The 18,257-nt window shown below is 34.6% G+C and overlaps 2 protein-coding genes across 3 annotated transcripts in view; one reads left to right on the plus strand and one right to left on the minus strand.

Annotated features, from left to right (window-relative positions):
• Window positions 1–2,758: 2,758 nt before the first annotated feature.
• The window catches only part of LOC135691680 (uncharacterized), a 57,263-nt gene continuing 41,764 nt past the window's right edge, over window positions 2,759–18,257 (minus strand). The window contains exons 15-16 of one of the 2 annotated variants that reach the window (XM_065209620.2): window positions 6,024–6,075; window positions 2,759–3,106 (exon numbers count right to left, since the gene is read on the minus strand). In XM_065209620.2, coding sequence (XP_065065692.2) covers window positions 6,057–6,075 — 19 coding nt within the window. In that variant the 3' untranslated portion in view covers window positions 2,759–3,106; window positions 6,024–6,056. Of the gene's footprint in view, window positions 3,107–4,882; window positions 5,129–6,023; window positions 6,076–18,257 lie in introns of those variants that run through there. The other variant, XM_065209619.2, reaches the window with a different exon arrangement.
• Window positions 4,752–18,257, plus strand: part of LOC135691681 (uncharacterized) — a 38,966-nt gene continuing 25,460 nt past the window's right edge. Inside the window, exons 1-6 of the mRNA XM_065209623.2 lie at window positions 4,752–4,888; window positions 13,732–14,049; window positions 14,786–15,070; window positions 15,816–15,901; window positions 17,056–17,281; window positions 17,671–17,799. Of these exons, the coding sequence (XP_065065695.2) occupies window positions 13,741–14,049; window positions 14,786–15,070; window positions 15,816–15,901; window positions 17,056–17,281; window positions 17,671–17,799 (1,035 nt within the window). The 5' untranslated portion in view covers window positions 4,752–4,888; window positions 13,732–13,740. The remainder of the gene's footprint in view (window positions 4,889–13,731; window positions 14,050–14,785; window positions 15,071–15,815; window positions 15,902–17,055; window positions 17,282–17,670; window positions 17,800–18,257) is intronic.

Raw genomic sequence — 18,257 nt, forward strand, 5'->3', positions numbered from 1 at the left:
TTTTTATTCTGAATAATGAGTAAGCCCCCTTTCTTATAAGCACTCCTCTCGCTAGAATAGGGAATAAGGTTAGGGTTAGGGGTTAGGGTTAGGGTTACGGCTAGAAGGGACGGAATGCCAGTTACATACACGTCATTTCTCTTGTTTTTCATCTCATCTCATGGAAATAAAGGTAAAATGAAGATAAAGTTGAAAGTTAAAAGTTGCTACTACTTAATGGATAATGGATAAAATAAACTTAACTAAATATACAAGCTTTTTCTACATGGTGGTATACTAGTAAAGGATTGAAAAATATTATTATACCAGGCAGTGTCTTTACACAATCTTATCCTCAAGTTTTATCTCATGAAAAATTAAAAGTGAAACACAGAAATAAAAAACATGACTATTAAATGGCAAAACGATCAAGCATTTGAAGATAATATGAAACCAGGCACTGCCATTATTATCCAAGAGTTTTATGTTAAAGGATGAAAGGAAAAATACAAAGTGTAACCCAAAAAGTAATAGTTAGGACCACTTAATGGTATTATACAGGCACGGCGCCCCCCCCCCCCCCACTATTACAGCAATAGAAACTCTGCGAACGTCTTTTTTATTACTTTGTAAAACAAAATATAAAATCAAAAAAGAGCAAACTGTTTATGTACTGCTTGATTTTATTTATATTTCTATCATTCGTCTATAATTTGTATCAATTCAGTACACAACTTTCTGTATCATTGCAATTTCTTCATTTCTATGTGTAAATATGGCCTGTCAAAAATACTCGAAAAAAGGAGATGCACATAAGAAAACGTTTCTCAGCGGCTATTCGGAAACAAAGATTTTGCATATTTTCAAGCATTTCATTCAGTAGACATAAATCTATGAAGTTAAAAAGTGCTGGCAAGAAACAAGATATCAAAGCTGACTACAACGAAAGTATAGTAGAAGAAGATAGATCACTGTGGCTAGATAAAGTTAGTTGAAAAGATACCATCTCTCTTCACTTAGTAACCAGCTCATTAAAAACGTTCCCTATTTGCTAATGGTTTGTGATTAAGGCATGCAATTTTAAAGTAGTGACAAATTTTTATATGCTATTTTTTCAATATTTTAAACATTTTTGGGCTGTTAAGTTTTTGACCACAGAAAAACATAGACGATAAATATTCCAGACACTTCTACTATCAGAAAATATTTATGAGAACAACTTGGCGTTTATGCATGTCATTATCACTATGTCATCATCATAATCATATTCATTATCACTTTGGTTTGTTTCTTAGATGACCGTACAAAGCTACTAGACATTTGGCACGGATAGCTTTCAACCGCAATTGAGCACACATCCTGTATCAGCTTTCCTTGTGATATCCTTAGCATACTACACTAAGATAATTTGGAATTGTTTTTAGGCAAACCGAATGCATTGGGGCATTGGGGAAAAGAACGCGTTCCATGCTGCTCTTAATGTGTATCTTCGATCATGTCTTTGGACTGCCAAGCTACACTTTCTAATATTATATCAACGCCCTTCTCTATGGATCTCTTCCTCAACTTTTTAACGTTTGAAGTTATCTTTAAAAAACAGCTTCTTTACTAATCAAAATTGACTGAATCAATGATGTTGATGTTAATTTTTTTGCAACTGGAAATGGCTAGAGTTACAAACATGAACATCAAAGGTTTTCTATAATCCTGTGAAGCATATCCTTCTAAAATTTGCAAATATCAGTTCTTTCTAATATACTGCAAGCAATGCCTATCTTTCGATTTTATTGTAAGTAAAGCTTAACTCATTCCCTGGCACTTATTGTTGACGGTCGGTAAAATTGAAGCACTATTAAAGAAAAATATTTTCCGTTCTTTGTGGAGCTTATTAATGAAATATCCAATAAGATGATACTACAAAAACAGGTAATAAAACCATATTCCAATGAAGACGCAACTTAAAACATGTGTAACGGCGATCGGATTGAATTACTGAGGTGATTGAAATCTAACTGATTATCTTTATAAAATTCGAGCACCTTGCAATAGAAAGGGACTCTGAATAAAAGTAATGTCTTGCTTTTATGCTACAAAACCACTTTGTGGTACTGTATAATATACAACCTGTTTACTTGGACAAAGTCACTTTCGCCTATAAATCAATTTTAAAACTTCGGTAGATGGAGTAAGATTTGTCTGACAAGATAATGGCAACCTATAAAACATTGTCTAATGTTTTACTAAAGGCAGATGATAAGATCAAGTAAAGTGAAAGAGTTGCCAAAAGCAATTTATATTCTAGCTGTTGAGAAGAAATCGTAAGAAAAATCCTTTTGAGAGAGCATATCGACTTTTAAAAGCAACTTTTTTCTGATTTGCCGTTTCTTAGCTGGAGAACATAAAATGTTCTCTGGCTTTTTCCAAAAAACCCCTTTCTCAAAATGCTACATGAGCTAGGTGAGTCCTCTTCAAGATTACTTAAGCCCCGAAGCCCCGATTTAGTTGTTGCCTCTGTACCGATATGCACAGTACGGCATTTCTTCATGAATGAAAGTTTCTGTTACTACATAGGACTCTTTAATGAGGGCTGCAAGCTCTGCAATGCCGGCTAAGAATACTTGGAACATCCAGCAATTTTCCACTGTGGCCTGCATTCTATCTTTCCCTTTCCCAAATGTTTCCTCCGGCCCCTTCTTTTAAGAAAAATGCTGATAGCTATAGATTAGACAATATCATTCAAGTTAGAAGGAAAGGACTCCCTAATCTCGGAGATTTCGCCCTTGACGACAGACGCTAGTGTTGCAAGACCATTGCAAAACCCCCTTCTCTCTGCCACGCCGAATAGAGATTTCGCTATAAAAACCCGTGTTTTATATCCTTTAACACATTTTGTACGATGCTAAACTCTACCCTGGGTATCAAGAGTCTCCATTATACAGTCTCAGAAATATAGCTAGGAACTAGTCACAGAAAAATCCTCTGCATCCACTCATTCTTTGCCACCGCGGCCCTGGTACCCAGGGTAACACACATTAACAACTAACGCTAATTTTTATCCCGTCCCAATGTCCGTCTTCTCTCCCGCATCTTCTCTTCTCTTCTACAGTAACCATTTTTGACACAAGACCTCAAATAAGGATTGTAGCTCAGTAAGTTACGTTATCAGCAAATATTTGCAGCAATAAAGGAAAATTTAGTATTCTTTAAACATTAAATAGACTTTACTTTGCATTGAAATCCACCTTCAAATACAACCATTTGCTGATAGAATCTTACCAAGATCATTAGGCTCCTGAAAATGCCCAGTAAGTTAACAAAAAATTTGCAGAAGAGAAAGTTTCCTAACATAAGAGAAATCATAGCATATTCTCTCAGAAAAGGTATAATTATACACCTTTGGCCTTTTCTATGCGAAGCACACGAGGGGCAAAATATTTGAATAGCTTTATAAACGAACTTAAGACTGTGTACCGATTTATGTCGCATCATTTCGTTTTAGTATTTGTTTTGCCTCATGGCTGTCTCCTTGTAATCAAATCTTGTAATTTATAGCTGGTACCGTGTTTATAAGTTTAATAGTCACATCTACAAAACCATGCAGAAATACTTGGCTTGAAATGACGGACACAAAAACTGATAAAAGCGTGATTGTGTACGTAAACCAAAAGAAAGACGTAACATACTTCAATCAACAACAATTTCTTATAGCATGGAGTGATCAATAGCGCCATATCTTTTCCTCATAAACTACATCATCCTCCTTAAGTCAAGGTAGCAGAAAAACTTGGTAGGATCTAGATAAGATAATGTAAGCTGCCCTCGTTTATTAGCCGCCTTTGACTGTAAGCCACAACAAACGTGTCAAAAAATGATTATAAGGTATATTTCCTGAATAATTTTAATGGCGTATAAAAATCTCGCTTTAATTTTGTTGAACGTTCTTGATAAAGTTTCCGATCCTTTAACCCTTAAAAGTAATTTAACGCCATTCAATAGTACTACAATTTTTTTATACTTAGGAAAATTGCCAGCTTAGTAGATGTAAAATATGTTGGGATGTCACAATGACTACCTAGGCCAGTGAGCATCATTTGATCCCAAAACACTCTTTGATTATGTTCTCCAATATTAACAAACTATCTTCAAGGTTTGATGACAAGCTTCTTTCACACTTTTTAAAAGTCATATCGAGGAGTACACTTGAAAACACTACAGTCCTTTTCAGTTTCCCCTTTAGAAGGATTATGGGGCTGCTTTTTCAATCTCTATCTAATTTTCCATCCTACTGACATGATAAGTTCAGTCTGTCTTGACAGATGAGAATTTGAAAGCGAAATCTGTAGCTTCATTTTCAGTTAAATCCTGATTTACTGATCATTTTGTTTGAACAACCTTCTTCAGTTTTCAAATGGGCTCGTTTCACTTAACAAGCTTGATCAAAACAAAAACCAATCATGGCAAAGAACAGCAACCTTGGAAGCAGGTAATTAGACGTAATAGATTTAATGGCATTATCGTACTGTTAGTGATGAATATATCTTGCGAGCAGATGTTGCGATATTGATAACTGTAATTGCAAGCGTTGAGAAGCAACGATTAGCCACGGAAGACCAGAGTTTACTTAACAGTATGTTGAAGGTGATGAATGAGAACTAATAGATTGCTATGAAATACATTCTCTTATTGTATACGTTCCCCGTGTTAAAGCAGGTATCTTCATTCAGTCTGACCACTAGGAAGATATAAAGCATGCAACCGAACAGACAGGTGATTGTGTTACGACGTGCCGGAACCAAATATTAACAATCGCTACCAAGAGCCTTTACATAGTCAAAAGTCTTTACCACTTAAGAACATACAGAGCGTAAGAGATTTCGAAATCACACGCAGAGTCTCAGTACAAAGCAAGGTAAGTTAACAAATGTTACATGGTAAAATTTTTGTTGCTATGTCATTAGTTTTTAGACGTTTTTTACATATTTTGTAAAATAGCAAAAACAACAGTATCAAGCGTCTTGGCAAAGGAAATATGTTCGTAACGGCAGTATTGAAGTCATTGAAGATAAATTGTAGTAATGTCATTGAATGTCCGTGCAAAGAAATAAATTTGACCTTCTTCCTGTCCGTCTGGACAATCTTCACAATTCACCTAGGATGATTTCAGAACATTTGGACATTCAACAGTTTCAAACAATATGATAGAACTCTGTAAAAAGCATTTCTTAGTCAATATGCGAAAACTTTTTCAATCAAAATTGAACCCACATCTTAACTGTGACAGAGAGAACGATGGTATTTCTTTTCTCCTGATATTTCCAGTCTTAAGATTTATTGCAACCATGGCAACAATCACAGTGTTAACATCTAAAATGTGCAAAAGTTTGCTATAAGGAACTTATGTTGGTGTTACTTGAGATTAAGGTACCTGTTAAAAATCTTACCATTTGCCTAATATCGCCTTGGAAGGAAGAGATTGCACCTTTGAGTCAACGTTTTCAGCTGTTTCGGAGCGAAACAAAACGAACTGATTTCTGTTTACTTAAAGGTATGGTCTGACTGATGTAAAAGGTGATAGAAGCTATATGTTTATATGACTAAATTGTATGAAAATCTCGATAGGAAAATTTGCCACGGATTTTAGCACTTTGCTTAGCAAACTATATGACTGACAGTTTACGAATATGGTTAAATTGAATTATTTGGTAGCAACATTTTTTAAGGAAAAAAAATACTATCTTCTTGAAACCTTCTTTATGTATATGTAGATTATAAGCGAAGGAAAAGTATTGTGAAGTTAAAGAAAATGAGATGTCTTAGAGGTCAAATTTTCTGATTACCAGGAGTAGAAGCGGTATGACGTAATGTTGCTTAGGATTCTCATTAAGATTTGCGTCCGTGCTCACAAGATTACTAACATTAGATAGCGGTATGTATAGGAGCAGGGAATAGCATACAATTCTGTTACCGTTTGCTTGCTATTAGACTTAGCGGTACCATAATAAGTTATCAGAATCGATATCAAACTTTTATATGTTTTCACTCACCATTCAAACGGTTGTTGTGTGACGCTGTACTGTTCACTCAAATGCGACTTGCCTGTAAATGGAGAAATGATATCACTTTTAACCTTGCAAACTCTAGTAGATTACAGAGTTATAAAGTATTTAAATTCAACCGTTGACAAGGCTATCGGCTATTGGCATTTGTTTACAGTAATACTGTTCGCTAAAAAGGTAAACAGACGACATATCAAAAAATCATCAGCAAGCACATGGTAGATTGATGCCCTAAAATAGCGAATAACAGATAGTATTGACGATCTATTTTAAGCTTGTTAGAATGACGATCTATTTTAAGCTTTATATTCATATGTCTCTCCTCTTTTACGATTGACAGCCTGTTCATTAATGTGTAGCCTTACTACAAAAGAAATATAACCTGAAATCTATATAATTCATAAAACTGAAATACTAATCTAATTAAAAATATTGAATTTTTATAGTATTGTCTGTTCATGCCCAGATAAGCACTATCTAACATACAAACTCTGCCAAAATTTCTTGGAACACCTACATATTTTGCTAAATTTGTGATTTTTTGTGTACTTCCCGAGTTTCTAATAGACTAACCCCTCTCTCTAAAACAACTTACATTACAATGCAGTATATAAAACCAAAATGTTTGCCACAAATGTATATCTAAACTTTCCTGTAAGACAACATTGTTTGAAAGAGCGGCGGGCAGATGCATGCAAACGTTGAAAATATCGCAAGTGTTCGAAGAGTTTTGGCAGTGATTGTAGATGGAAAAACAGTTAACATCAAAAACTGTATGCACAGAACAAAGTTTTTTCTATAAATTTTGGTAAGGTTCTATGTAAAGAATTACTGGGTTATAGATAGGGCAACAGTTTGCATCCCTGATGATAATATGTGTATTAGCCACAAAACAGTTTCCTTTACAATAATAAATCAACGATACTTGGATTTTCTTTTCGGATGACTCTGGAATTGTTTATATCAAACAAACAATGGTTTTTATACAAAATTGAATTTTTAGCCCAGGTGGCCTATTTTTAAATGACAGTATCTTAGCATTTGTAAAATTATCGGAAGACTTCTATAATACTCCGACAAGAGAATAATTTTTGAGCTGAAAAATTCCAAAGAAACTTCTTTGGGTTGCCTTGGGTTTTACGTGGCTATTCAGATATTCACTTGAAGGTAATTGGGTGACATAAGCATTTATTCAAACCAAAGTCACATAGTGTTTACTTTACAAGAAAATTTGAAATTGATCTTCTAAGCTTGAAATAGCTTGTTTAGGGAAGTTACGACATTTTGACCTCCAAAGGGTGTTTTTCGCACTTTGAACCTTTTTCGCAGAACAGAAACGCCGTAATTATCTAATTAAGCGAAAGTAGTGACGTATACTTGTATTTAATATCTCTGCAAAATTGCTGTTTCCTGGAGATGACAATTCAGTTTGATTAAGGCAAACTAATCAATTCAGATATTTTGACAAAAAGGCCAATACTGTTGCAATTTCAGAGCCACAGATAATTTTCTAAGTTGGCAGAGAATGTTTTTTTTTCTGAAATTCACTAAATTTATAATAATAGATACGGACTACTCAAAATTCACTATAAAACAATGCAAAGAACGATACAAGTGGAACAAATTGCTGTGAGTTCCCAGAGGTAACGACATAGATATGAGACTGCAATATCATGTCACAAACTACATGAAGCAAGAAACTTTTGCAATCAAGAAGAGTACCATAGTATTTTGTGTGTCAATTTTAGAAATATACAGTTGTGGTGAGGTCTTGTTAAATGAAACAGAGAGCAATAACGGCTGCAAGGCTATGGATAATGAAGCTTTGAAGCAGAATGATATGGGACAAATTTTAAGGGAAATGTTTTGCTAAGCGAATTGAAATGAATTGTTTAAAATGTTTGAATTGAATAAATTAACATTAGCATGTTGATTTGAGCTTCCATAGTAAACAAATGTGCTCATGTATAAAATATAAATAAGATGCATGCGGCTTTATTCAAAAATAGCATTTAATTAGCAGAGAAACCTCAAAATTTTCTCAAAGCTCTTTTTAAGGTCAAGATAATAATTTTTATTGCAGTATGGAGTCCACTGAAAATCTACTTAAATGGACGTCATGTTACACATTTTTCTAACTAAATTGAAAAAAAAACATATAGATTCTTAGCTTTTGTTAAGATGTGAAGGAGATAGAACAATGCATGGGTTGAACAGAACAGAACGATAACTTTATATTAACTGCAAACGGCCTAGACACATAACTGTAATACTGTAAACTGTAATCTGAAACTCTATATAAACATGGGTCACATGAAGTAATGCTTCTGCACGTAATCTATTAGGTTACTACAGCTTTTCATTCTGACTTTCAGATTTTAAGGCATCAAGATCTTAGAGGATTTTGAAAAAAGGTTCATCATTGAATTCTTTGTTTAATGCTCAATGCAAAACCATTACCGCAAAAAATGTACATTTTTCTCAAAATATTAGCATTCTAAGTCATTAGATTAATAGCTAAACCTATTCTGATGAGCTGAAAAGTAGAAAATTGAGTGAGACGCTGGTCTTTCGACATCTTTTCCCTTAGACACTATGAGCCTGAAGATTTAATTTTGAACATACACCAGAATAATTTGTTCACACATGAATTTAGCTTACCATTAAGTTCTTAGGATGATGTTTGTTAACATCTTAAGGCGTTCAATAACTATAGACAAGAAAAAAATCTTCAATTTGGTATTAACGACTGCAATCATTGATGAATTGGCCACCTGTTCAGTTTGCCTATGGGAGAATTGCATAATTAAAACGTCTTCTTATCAGACTAAATCATGCACCCAAAACACTGCACAGCCATTTCAAGCCAGTGCACATTGCAATTTGCATGTGCCATTAAAATCCTAATCTAGGCTTTGTCTAAATTGTAAATATTCCAAACCATTAACTATAAACAAAGTGTTTAATTCGATTGGCAACCTGTTGTGGTATTAAGTATGCAGTCAAACGTACCTCTGTTTTTAAGATCAATAATTCCGGCATCTTGCCACCAACCAGATGAAGTGCTGTTTACGGCATAAACAAGACCCATACCTCGAAGAGCGAGGATTGCCCAGTAACCAATTTGAAGTCGCGTTGCAGAGAAGAAGCATCCAACTGAAATTACTTCACCGGTATCACAATTTCAGGATATCGTAAAGGTAACATTTACAAACATTTCACAGTTCCTCAGCATTTATTTTGATAAATTCTCTTCTCACTGATCCTGGTTAGGTTACAGATGCAAGGTAGTGTAGCCTTGATGGTGTCAGATAGTTGGATGATGTTAGAAACCTAGATAGTTGCACAACAAGTTTTTCGGGATTTTGTTAAAGTTACAATGCATCAATTTAGCTTAAGACAGAATTGAAACCAGTGTAGATTCTACGAAAAAGGACACAATGCATCTTTAACAGTTTTGGTGGTGCTTCAAACGGGAATCGAAAACCCAGCTGTTTTGCAAAGAATATTTTTTAATCTTCACCGATTCCCATATCTTACCCAAAAATTATTTCATTGGATTATGCATATATACAAGTGACATAGAGGTTCAGAAGAAAACTAAATTGAGACGGTTCAAAATTTTTAATCGAATTTTTAAAAATGTTGTGAGGAAAACATTTTTTTGCATTAATAAATATTTTGAAGTAACATGCACATCTTTGCCTCAAACCCAAATTTTCTTTAGAAGCAGGAATATAATGCTAACAAATAGGAGCATCAAGATGAAGACATCTTGGTATATTGAATTAATATTATAATTATAGGTAGTATCAATAAGAAATGATAAGATTAAAGATAGAGGTTTCAATATAGACATGATAAAAACTCATAGTTTTGTGTTTAAAGCGATTTTGAATAGCAGCGACAGCTCTTTGAATTTCGATTTGGTGTGTTGTGTTTATTGTGCTGATAATGATGGAAGAGTCGTAATACCGTGATTGACACTGCTCATTTTGATTGACATATTTAACAAAGGATTAGAATAAGCGTTGATTATCAAGGTATTTTTTGCTTCTGCTTGCAGACTAAACAAAATATAGTTGCTAAAATCTAAGCATTCTGCTTGCTTTTGAATAATATTTGCTGTTCAGTTATCAACATTGATAGACTAAATTTGACGATTATTCAATCTGGGGCAAGTTTATTGATGTCAATCAATAGCAAAATTTGAATAAGCTCTCGTCTCTCTAGAAATAGAAGAAAATTGAGCGGAAAGCTATTCACTTCCTACTGAAACCGTGTAATCTTTCTAAAGAATTGAATATTATTGCTTGATTTGCAACATTCGTCTCAATAAGATCCCATCAACAAACAATAGGATTCTTTTTGTCACGAAGAAATTACCAGAAAAGAACAAATTGAGGAGAAATAGCGATATCCTTAAGATCTTCTGTTCTCATTATTTCTTAGAAGTTTAACATTGCCAAATCATTGAGCAAAACAGTTACTGTATAGAATTTTTGGGTACCCAAGCCAGACCCAAAATATCTTTTTGGGTCTATCTGAAAATCACTTTCAATGCCCAGAGTCTGCAATTTGGATCACTTAGATCTGTGTGAATCATTTTTGGTCGATGTATTTTTTGTCTGAATTGGGATAGCTTTCACTTCACTCAATCATTGGTCTTTGAAAAAGCAAAGATTCTGAAACATATTACAGTTTTTTGTCTGACACTCTTCAGAGTATTTGCCTCCTCAATGGCGCTTGCCTACAAGAAAACTAACTCCTTCTGTCTGCACAAGGAAGGAAAAGCTATCATGTTACAAAATGTTTGCTTTTAAGGCCATTTCAAATTTTTGCCCTCCCAAAAAGTCTGTTTTTAGATTCTTTATGTGTAAAGGATTAGAAAAAGCTTGACCATTGAGGATTATAGCAGTTGTTGCTAATTTTAAAAGCAGACAAATGAGGACAGCTGATTGCTATTGTTCAGAAAAGTTAGTTAAAAATTTTGAAACCAGAAAAGAAGGCGCCAGCAGCACGATATCTTCTAGGAATGTGACTTTTTCGACATTTTGATCGATACTACCATTTCAGCAACCTGCAGGAACCTCTTTCTCATTTCAAACTACAGAAAAGAATTTAGAAAGTCCTCTTGATTTGTCAAAATCAACACATACTCTTTAAAGTAAATATTTTCAAAGAAATACTCAATGTTTCCATTGTGCCTTGGCAACCAAAAATTGACTCGGTAGACATAAGGCTTCTTCGGTCAAATGTGTGATACACCTGCTTAGCGTCACAAACAATAGTCTCAATTTGATTCTCCTTATAGGTAGCTAACCTAGGCTCGATCCAGGTTAAAACTACCCAAATCAAGTTTTGGTAATGTAATTTCAAATTTGGAACTAGCTAAGAACCAAAGATGCTCTCATACTATCAACGGTTACACTAAAAGATAGCTAAAAGTAGCCTAGGCTTGTCTAATCCGGGAGGAAACCGGGCTAGTTTCTTTCCGGGGAAATCCTGGATAATCTGGGCAGTTTGCTTAGCGCAAATACAGCTGGAGAAAGATTAGTAAAGAGCAGCCCACTTGTATTTGGAATGTATGCAAGTAATTTTGTTTACGTCCAGAAAATTATATTTTGAGGAAGACAAGCTTATAATGTTATGGTTCAAAGTCATGCTTCAGGTCGATCAAAACTCGATTAGATCGATTCAAAAACAAATCTGAGTTAAACTTTAAACAAAGTAAAGAGCAGGGAGATAAAACATTCTGCTTTAAAGACTTTGAAAAATCGTTTTACGCTTGTTTCGGCATGTTTTGGCATCGATAAAACATTCGGCGTGTTTTCGTCTTGCATTTCTTGATCCTCCCAGGGATGTAGTACAAGCTGCTAAGCAAGTAGTTTGGAAAGAGAAAGCAGACAACATCTCTTTCCCAGCATTTACCAGGAATAGCTTAAAACCCCGAGTAAAGCCTACCTGCCAGTTTTTTTCTACAGTGCCTTTGCATTGAGCTGAATGTTTGAGCACTAGCTTTGCCATTGGCGATGGTTAGACATTTTATAAGTAAAAACTACACAAATTACTTTAGCTTGTTATAACTCTATTTATTGCAATAGAAATATTTATTCATCTGTTGCATTTAAAAAAATGATTTAGCAGGCCAGTCCCTTGTATCAACTAAAAATGCGGATACTTTTCAGATGCTTTTCTCATCGCTAGGGCTCTAAAGCAATAGACAACCGGCTTGAATAACGTGTCTCTTACTCTCGAATAACGCTCACACTAAGTGCATTGAATATAACTTTTTGCAGAATCTAGGTCTTTTGCTTCTTGTTACCGTGACCCTCTCCTTGAACATGCAAACGATTTTACTGGGAACAAAATTCGCAATCTGCAACAGATTTTGCCAAATCGAAATTCCACGATACTTGCAAAATAAATTAATGGGCGATAATTTTCATAGCTTGTTCTATAGCACAAGACAGATTCAGATAATATGAAAATCTAAAAGAAGATTCTAGAGATTGATTCAGGGTTTACCCAAAGCTTAGGAATAATCATCTCATAAATCTGAGTGAAGCGCACAAGGCGCCCTTTATTGGTATCAAGACCGTTGTAAAGGTCATCGTTTTGGTCTCCTGTGTGGCAAACAGTAACCAATAGAGGAAAGCTATCACCAAGCTTCTAACCAAAGATTTAACCAAAGAAACGTTGTCATATTAATACAAGCACCTGTGCGGCAGGCAAACGCTAGGTCAAACGCAATGACTAATCCCGCCTAATGTTTTGTTTAATTGTATCTAAGAACTAAGTATGAAAATATCACTTTTCTGATACCATAATTTTCCACATAATAGTTTCGCTGAAACTACAATCAGTTATAAATAAAAAACTACATTAATCGATAACGCCTAGAATATCCAGTTCACAATTTATCCCAATCAATAACGCAATCTGCGCAAGGCTAAACTTGTGAAATACGTCATACAAGAAATATGTCAAGCATTGTAAATAACTTGTTTCAGTCGGTAGCAGCTTCATTCAAAGCGAAACATTGACCAGATCTGTGTGAATGAAATCGGCCTATGTAGAAAACACCATTGATGGTAAAAATGAATAGCAATTCAGATTCCAGCGGAAAGACTCTAAGCCAAATTCAGTTTTTGCAAAATTGCTTGACAAAAAATGTAATATTGTGACAAAAAACTCTCAAGAACTTGGACATGGACCAAAATGATAACAACTAAATGATCGATATAGAATGTTGCCGATGTAATTATGGCGGCTAGCTTGCCAATGTCATCAACATAAAATTACATCATGGTATACGCAGAGATATAAATTGATGTTTTCCTAGAAAATTCAAAGTTCCTTAAATATTTCCTAAAATTCAATAGATTTTAGAGATACTCCAAATGATTTGTACAAAATGATTACCCTGAATATTCATTTTTTAGTTTATTTCAAGAGCATCACATATATGTAAAATTTTTGAAAGATTTGATGCTTGTTTGTTAAAAACTTAAAAAGTGTATGAAAAAAAACTTCAAAAGTGTACGAAAAAGACTTTAAAAGTGTATGGAAATTGAAGCAAAAACTACTTATTTTTTCATGAGATAAAATTATTTTGCAAGTTAATACTGTAAAATGGACGCTTCTTGATTAACGGCTAATTGCAGTGCTATGAATTTTTGCTTGCCTCTTGCAGGATAATTTGATGGCAATGCGCCGATTTGACAGAACGTACGCCAGCTTCCCAAACGTCGACTTACCAAACGCCAATAATGACAGGCGAATGATTCTCCCAAGAGAAGATACTTGGCTAAGATCGTCAGTTGAACAATTAACAACAACACAGAACAAGTTGAGACAAAATGTGGCACAAAATAACGAAAACATCGCTTTGTGCAGACAAGAAAACGTCTCAGTGGCTGAAAACTTGAGAACAGCTGCAAGCATGTGGCAGCAATTCGGTGACAAAGTTTCACGTCTGGCAGACCAAATGGATTACGAAAGACAAGCTACGGTAACTAATCTAAAATGTTTCACTTAAAGCATTAAAGAGCGTCTGCCATTATATGTTTTCTACATTGCAATCTTCACATTGTATACTTTTTACACGACAAATGTAAAAGCTGATTGGATCCCAAAAAATTAGAACCTGTTGTTTTTATTGTCATCTAAAGCAGGAGAAACACGCAATCCCTGCCACGTAGAAAGCAGGCACAGCGCAGCCCTTAGACTGTCAGTCCCCCTCCCCCCCCCCCAACTTTTTTGTAAGAATACGTTAGACAATGTTTACAAAGTTTACTCTAATGCAACTTTGGAAAGTTCATAAGGAGTAACGTACTTTTTGACAAAGAATCCTTTTTTGTCAATTTTCTAGGTGTTTTCATTATGTTATTATGTTTAATGACATGATGCATTTTCTCACTTGGTTAGCTTGATGTTATATTATCCTCAAGCTAGTTCTATCTTATTTTATAGTTATTGATATCTTCTCTGAATCAAACTGTTTACAAAAATTCAGTGGAAACAAGCAAATAACTCCTCAAGAGGGCGTTTTCTGGCGTTCTATAGCAAGTGGCCTTAAAAGTCAAGCTTTTTTCGCCCCCCCTCCCCACTTTTAGACTGGTGCACGGTGGCTTGTAGGTTTCTTGCAGTAGTCTATTTTACTGGGAATAAGTTATAAAGCCATCTTGTGATTTTGCGTAACACCCGGCAGTACCTACGAAATATTGTTGGGTAATATTCTATTACAGGAGTCGTCGGCCAATGAAACAAAGAAAAAGGTCTCAACATTGGCTAACCAGTACAGACAACTGATGAACGGAGGCGTCCAGGTCGAGCGAAATGTTTCCAGAATGGAAGAGGAAATTCTGATATTGAAGCAAAATAGCGACCAGACAAATAAAAAGGTTCAGGCTATGTCGGAGAAAATTAATGACGTAATGCAACAGCTAAATAAACTTAACAACGCAATGGACATTGGGATACAGGATCTCAGACAGCTGAGTCATCAAACTGAAATTAATTCAAAGAAAAGTGTTAGTGCATTATTCATAACTCATTTTATTTTCATAAGAATAACCATCCTGCTGTTTCGAATCAGATTATAACTTGAAACTGCATTCAAAATGAAGAGTATGGTTTTTTAACGTGGAGATGAATGTTAAGATTTAGATTTTTAAGAATCAAGTGCATCTTTGCGGAATTTTCACACCAATCAATGCACTATAGTGTATGAAAGCTGCAGACATACTTGCAAAAACTAATTGCAAAGAACATAAGAAAAGACACTTTGATTGAAAGTAGCTATAAAAAGAAAGGGCGGTATTACAGTATGATAGCTTTTCCATTGCACACAGCATAAACAATCTTCCAATAAGCATAACCATTCTTTTGTCTGCATATTGAGTAGTAGAAAACGGTATTTCTAGTCAAGGTTTTTAAGTCTTTGGTAGAATCTCTCAATACTTTAATGGCTTTCTATACGTACAAACATTTTTAGCTCCGACAAATCTTCTATGAATTTTACCACTAATGAAAAATACAATCAGCAAGGACCTCTTAAAAGACTATCTAAAGGCAACATTAATATATGTCTTATAAATTTGGCCACAGTTTTTAAGTAAATTCTAAACCCCTAGCGTAAGAATATTCTTCATGAGAATCTTCATGCTAAAAGAATACAGTTCTAATGGAAGCAGGAAACGGCTGGCATGAAGATGTCACATAACTCTATGGTTTACATAAGATATTTTCATCTTATGTACAATTAAATATTTCCAGGCTCGAGGCATGATTCAAGACATAGAACATAAAATTGACAACGAGGAGCAAGAAAGAAGGGAAGACAGCCTAAAATTCGCGACAAAGTTAGTATTGATTCATAATTTCTCTCCCATAAACCATTAATCCCTCTTCCATGCTATTCAAATTCATGACCTTTTTTAGTTATGATATCTAAAGGGTTGCTTCGTATTTCCCACTGTGCGAGCTTATCTTCATTATTTATCTTACATCAAAACCCTTCGTACATGCAAAACCTCTGCAAAGCAACCTGATTTGTAAAAAGAGATGACACTTAAAAACAGATGCTTCAATGAGTTGGTAAATCTTTGCAATTTACCTTACCATTAAACCCTAGAAAGACCATTAGAAATCTATCGCAAAAGTTGAATTTGGACAAGAATGATTGCTTAGTCATTAATAATTAATCGATAACATGTTTGACAGTGGCTGTTTGCTTAATCAGCGGATACGCCAAAATTTGTCTTGAGAGAAAAATTACATATCATTGCTGTCTGAATGTTTGATGGATAAATTGACATACACATTCATAATTAAAAGGCAAATTTTTCAAGAAGATACTTCTATTTTAGACGATAGCAAAAGAAATCATTTACAATAAAGCAATAGAAAGTCGTTATTCTTTTGCAAACTGAGAGCTTCTGTTTACTCTGACATTAACAGTAGTCGTTGTTTGACTACCATAAGTGTCTCAAGAGGTATCTGCACAGATGCCAACCTCTTGAATGCCATTTCAGATGCATTAAAGCAGATTCTTTCAGCAAGCTTCTGGATCTCAATAACAGGCTCCTATCTAAAAACCCAAAGTTCCATCGCAGATTTAATACGTATTTTGCTTCAACGTAATAGAAACGAAAAAAATCAAAATTCGATTTTCAATCTAGGGTGATTTAGGCCTTTGAACTATAAAAAAACTAGAAATTGCAACTTAAGGCAAAAAATCATCACAACATTTTTTATCAAGGTATGATGATAATAAATAAATCACAAAAAAACACTAGACAATTTAACAAGCAAAAATTAATAGCCCTATTCAGAAGATTTTTCCAAGAATTTCTTGAAAAAAATAGAAAAAATAGGCCTATATGGACAATAAGCAACAGTTTCTCCTTTCAAAACTAATGGGAACATTTCTTCTGGTCATTTGCGATTATTAAAAAATCTATCAAACATTGCTATTGGTATTCTGGTTGTAAATTGTATTTTTTCATTTCAACAGATTAAATGGATTAGAAGCTATTGTGCTAGAGCTGAAAAAAGCAAAAAATTCGGATCCAGCAAACTATTTGGCACTGCTTGAAGAGAAGGACCATGAATACAAAGCCGAGCTTAAGAATTTCCTAAAGAAGGTGAAAAATCACGTGGATGAGCAACGCTATACGCTCAATGCTTCAAGCGGCGATTTAAACGAAGATGTTGGCAAGAGATTGCGTTCATTCGAAAAGGTATAAAGATGAATCTTGCTAAGACCCTGTTTACACTGTGCTGGATAAATTTTATCCGTATCAAAATTAGTTCAGATAGACGTCGCGTTTACACTAGACCCACGCTATCCGCAAGAATTTGAGGGCGGCTATCCGAACAAAATTAGTTCACCTAGGAAAGTGGATTAAATTAGTTCGGATTGCTATGTGGTACAGTGTAAACCCTTTTATCCGGATAAATTTTATCCACATCGTATCATCCGAGGAATGACTTAACGGAATTCAGCTGTATATTGAGTTTAATCTAATCACATTGATTGTAAGAATTGAATATGACACATGCCTACGGAATATATATATATCATTTAAAGTGTTACCTTGTGACTAATGTCAATCTTTTTTATTTTTAGCAACTTGATAAAGAACAACAAGAGAGAATAGATGGCTTAAGAAGACTGGAAGAAGAGACTGCAAAGCATTTTGAGCGTGTTTCTGGCCACATAATTGAACAGCTTGATACTCTCGGAACCACTATTGAAGTAAGTGCGATATCAATACTGAATAAGCAACCTATCCAATAAGACTAACTTCATCTTTGAATTACGGTTTGCAAAGAATGGGGCAAACACTGTGGTTAACATACTGGTTGGTAGCCAGGCATTATAAACCTGAGGTTTTGTCAATAGCCAAGAGTGGATCTGACGATATCTAACAAGCAAAGGCAATCAACAGACACTAAAAAGGTTTAAGCCTACATCCAACAACAAAATGACCAATCAGTGAATGAGACTCCAGTTACACGCTCGTTGATTGGCTTATATTTTTATAGATAGCTTAAGCCACTTTTATATCTGTCGATTGCCTTTAAGCAGCAGTTTCTTATTTAGTTGACGATATGTTGTACTACTTACAATAAAAATTTTAAACATGGCTGTTATTCAAAACCAACACACCAATGTATAATAAATGCACTTCAGCGTGTTATGCGTCGAACGAA

The sequence above is a fragment of the Rhopilema esculentum genome, chromosome 13 (genome assembly GCF_057945365.1).
Source record: "Rhopilema esculentum isolate cy_ngs chromosome 13, ASM5794536v1, whole genome shotgun sequence".
NCBI lineage: Eukaryota > Metazoa > Cnidaria > Scyphozoa > Rhizostomeae > Rhizostomatidae > Rhopilema > Rhopilema esculentum.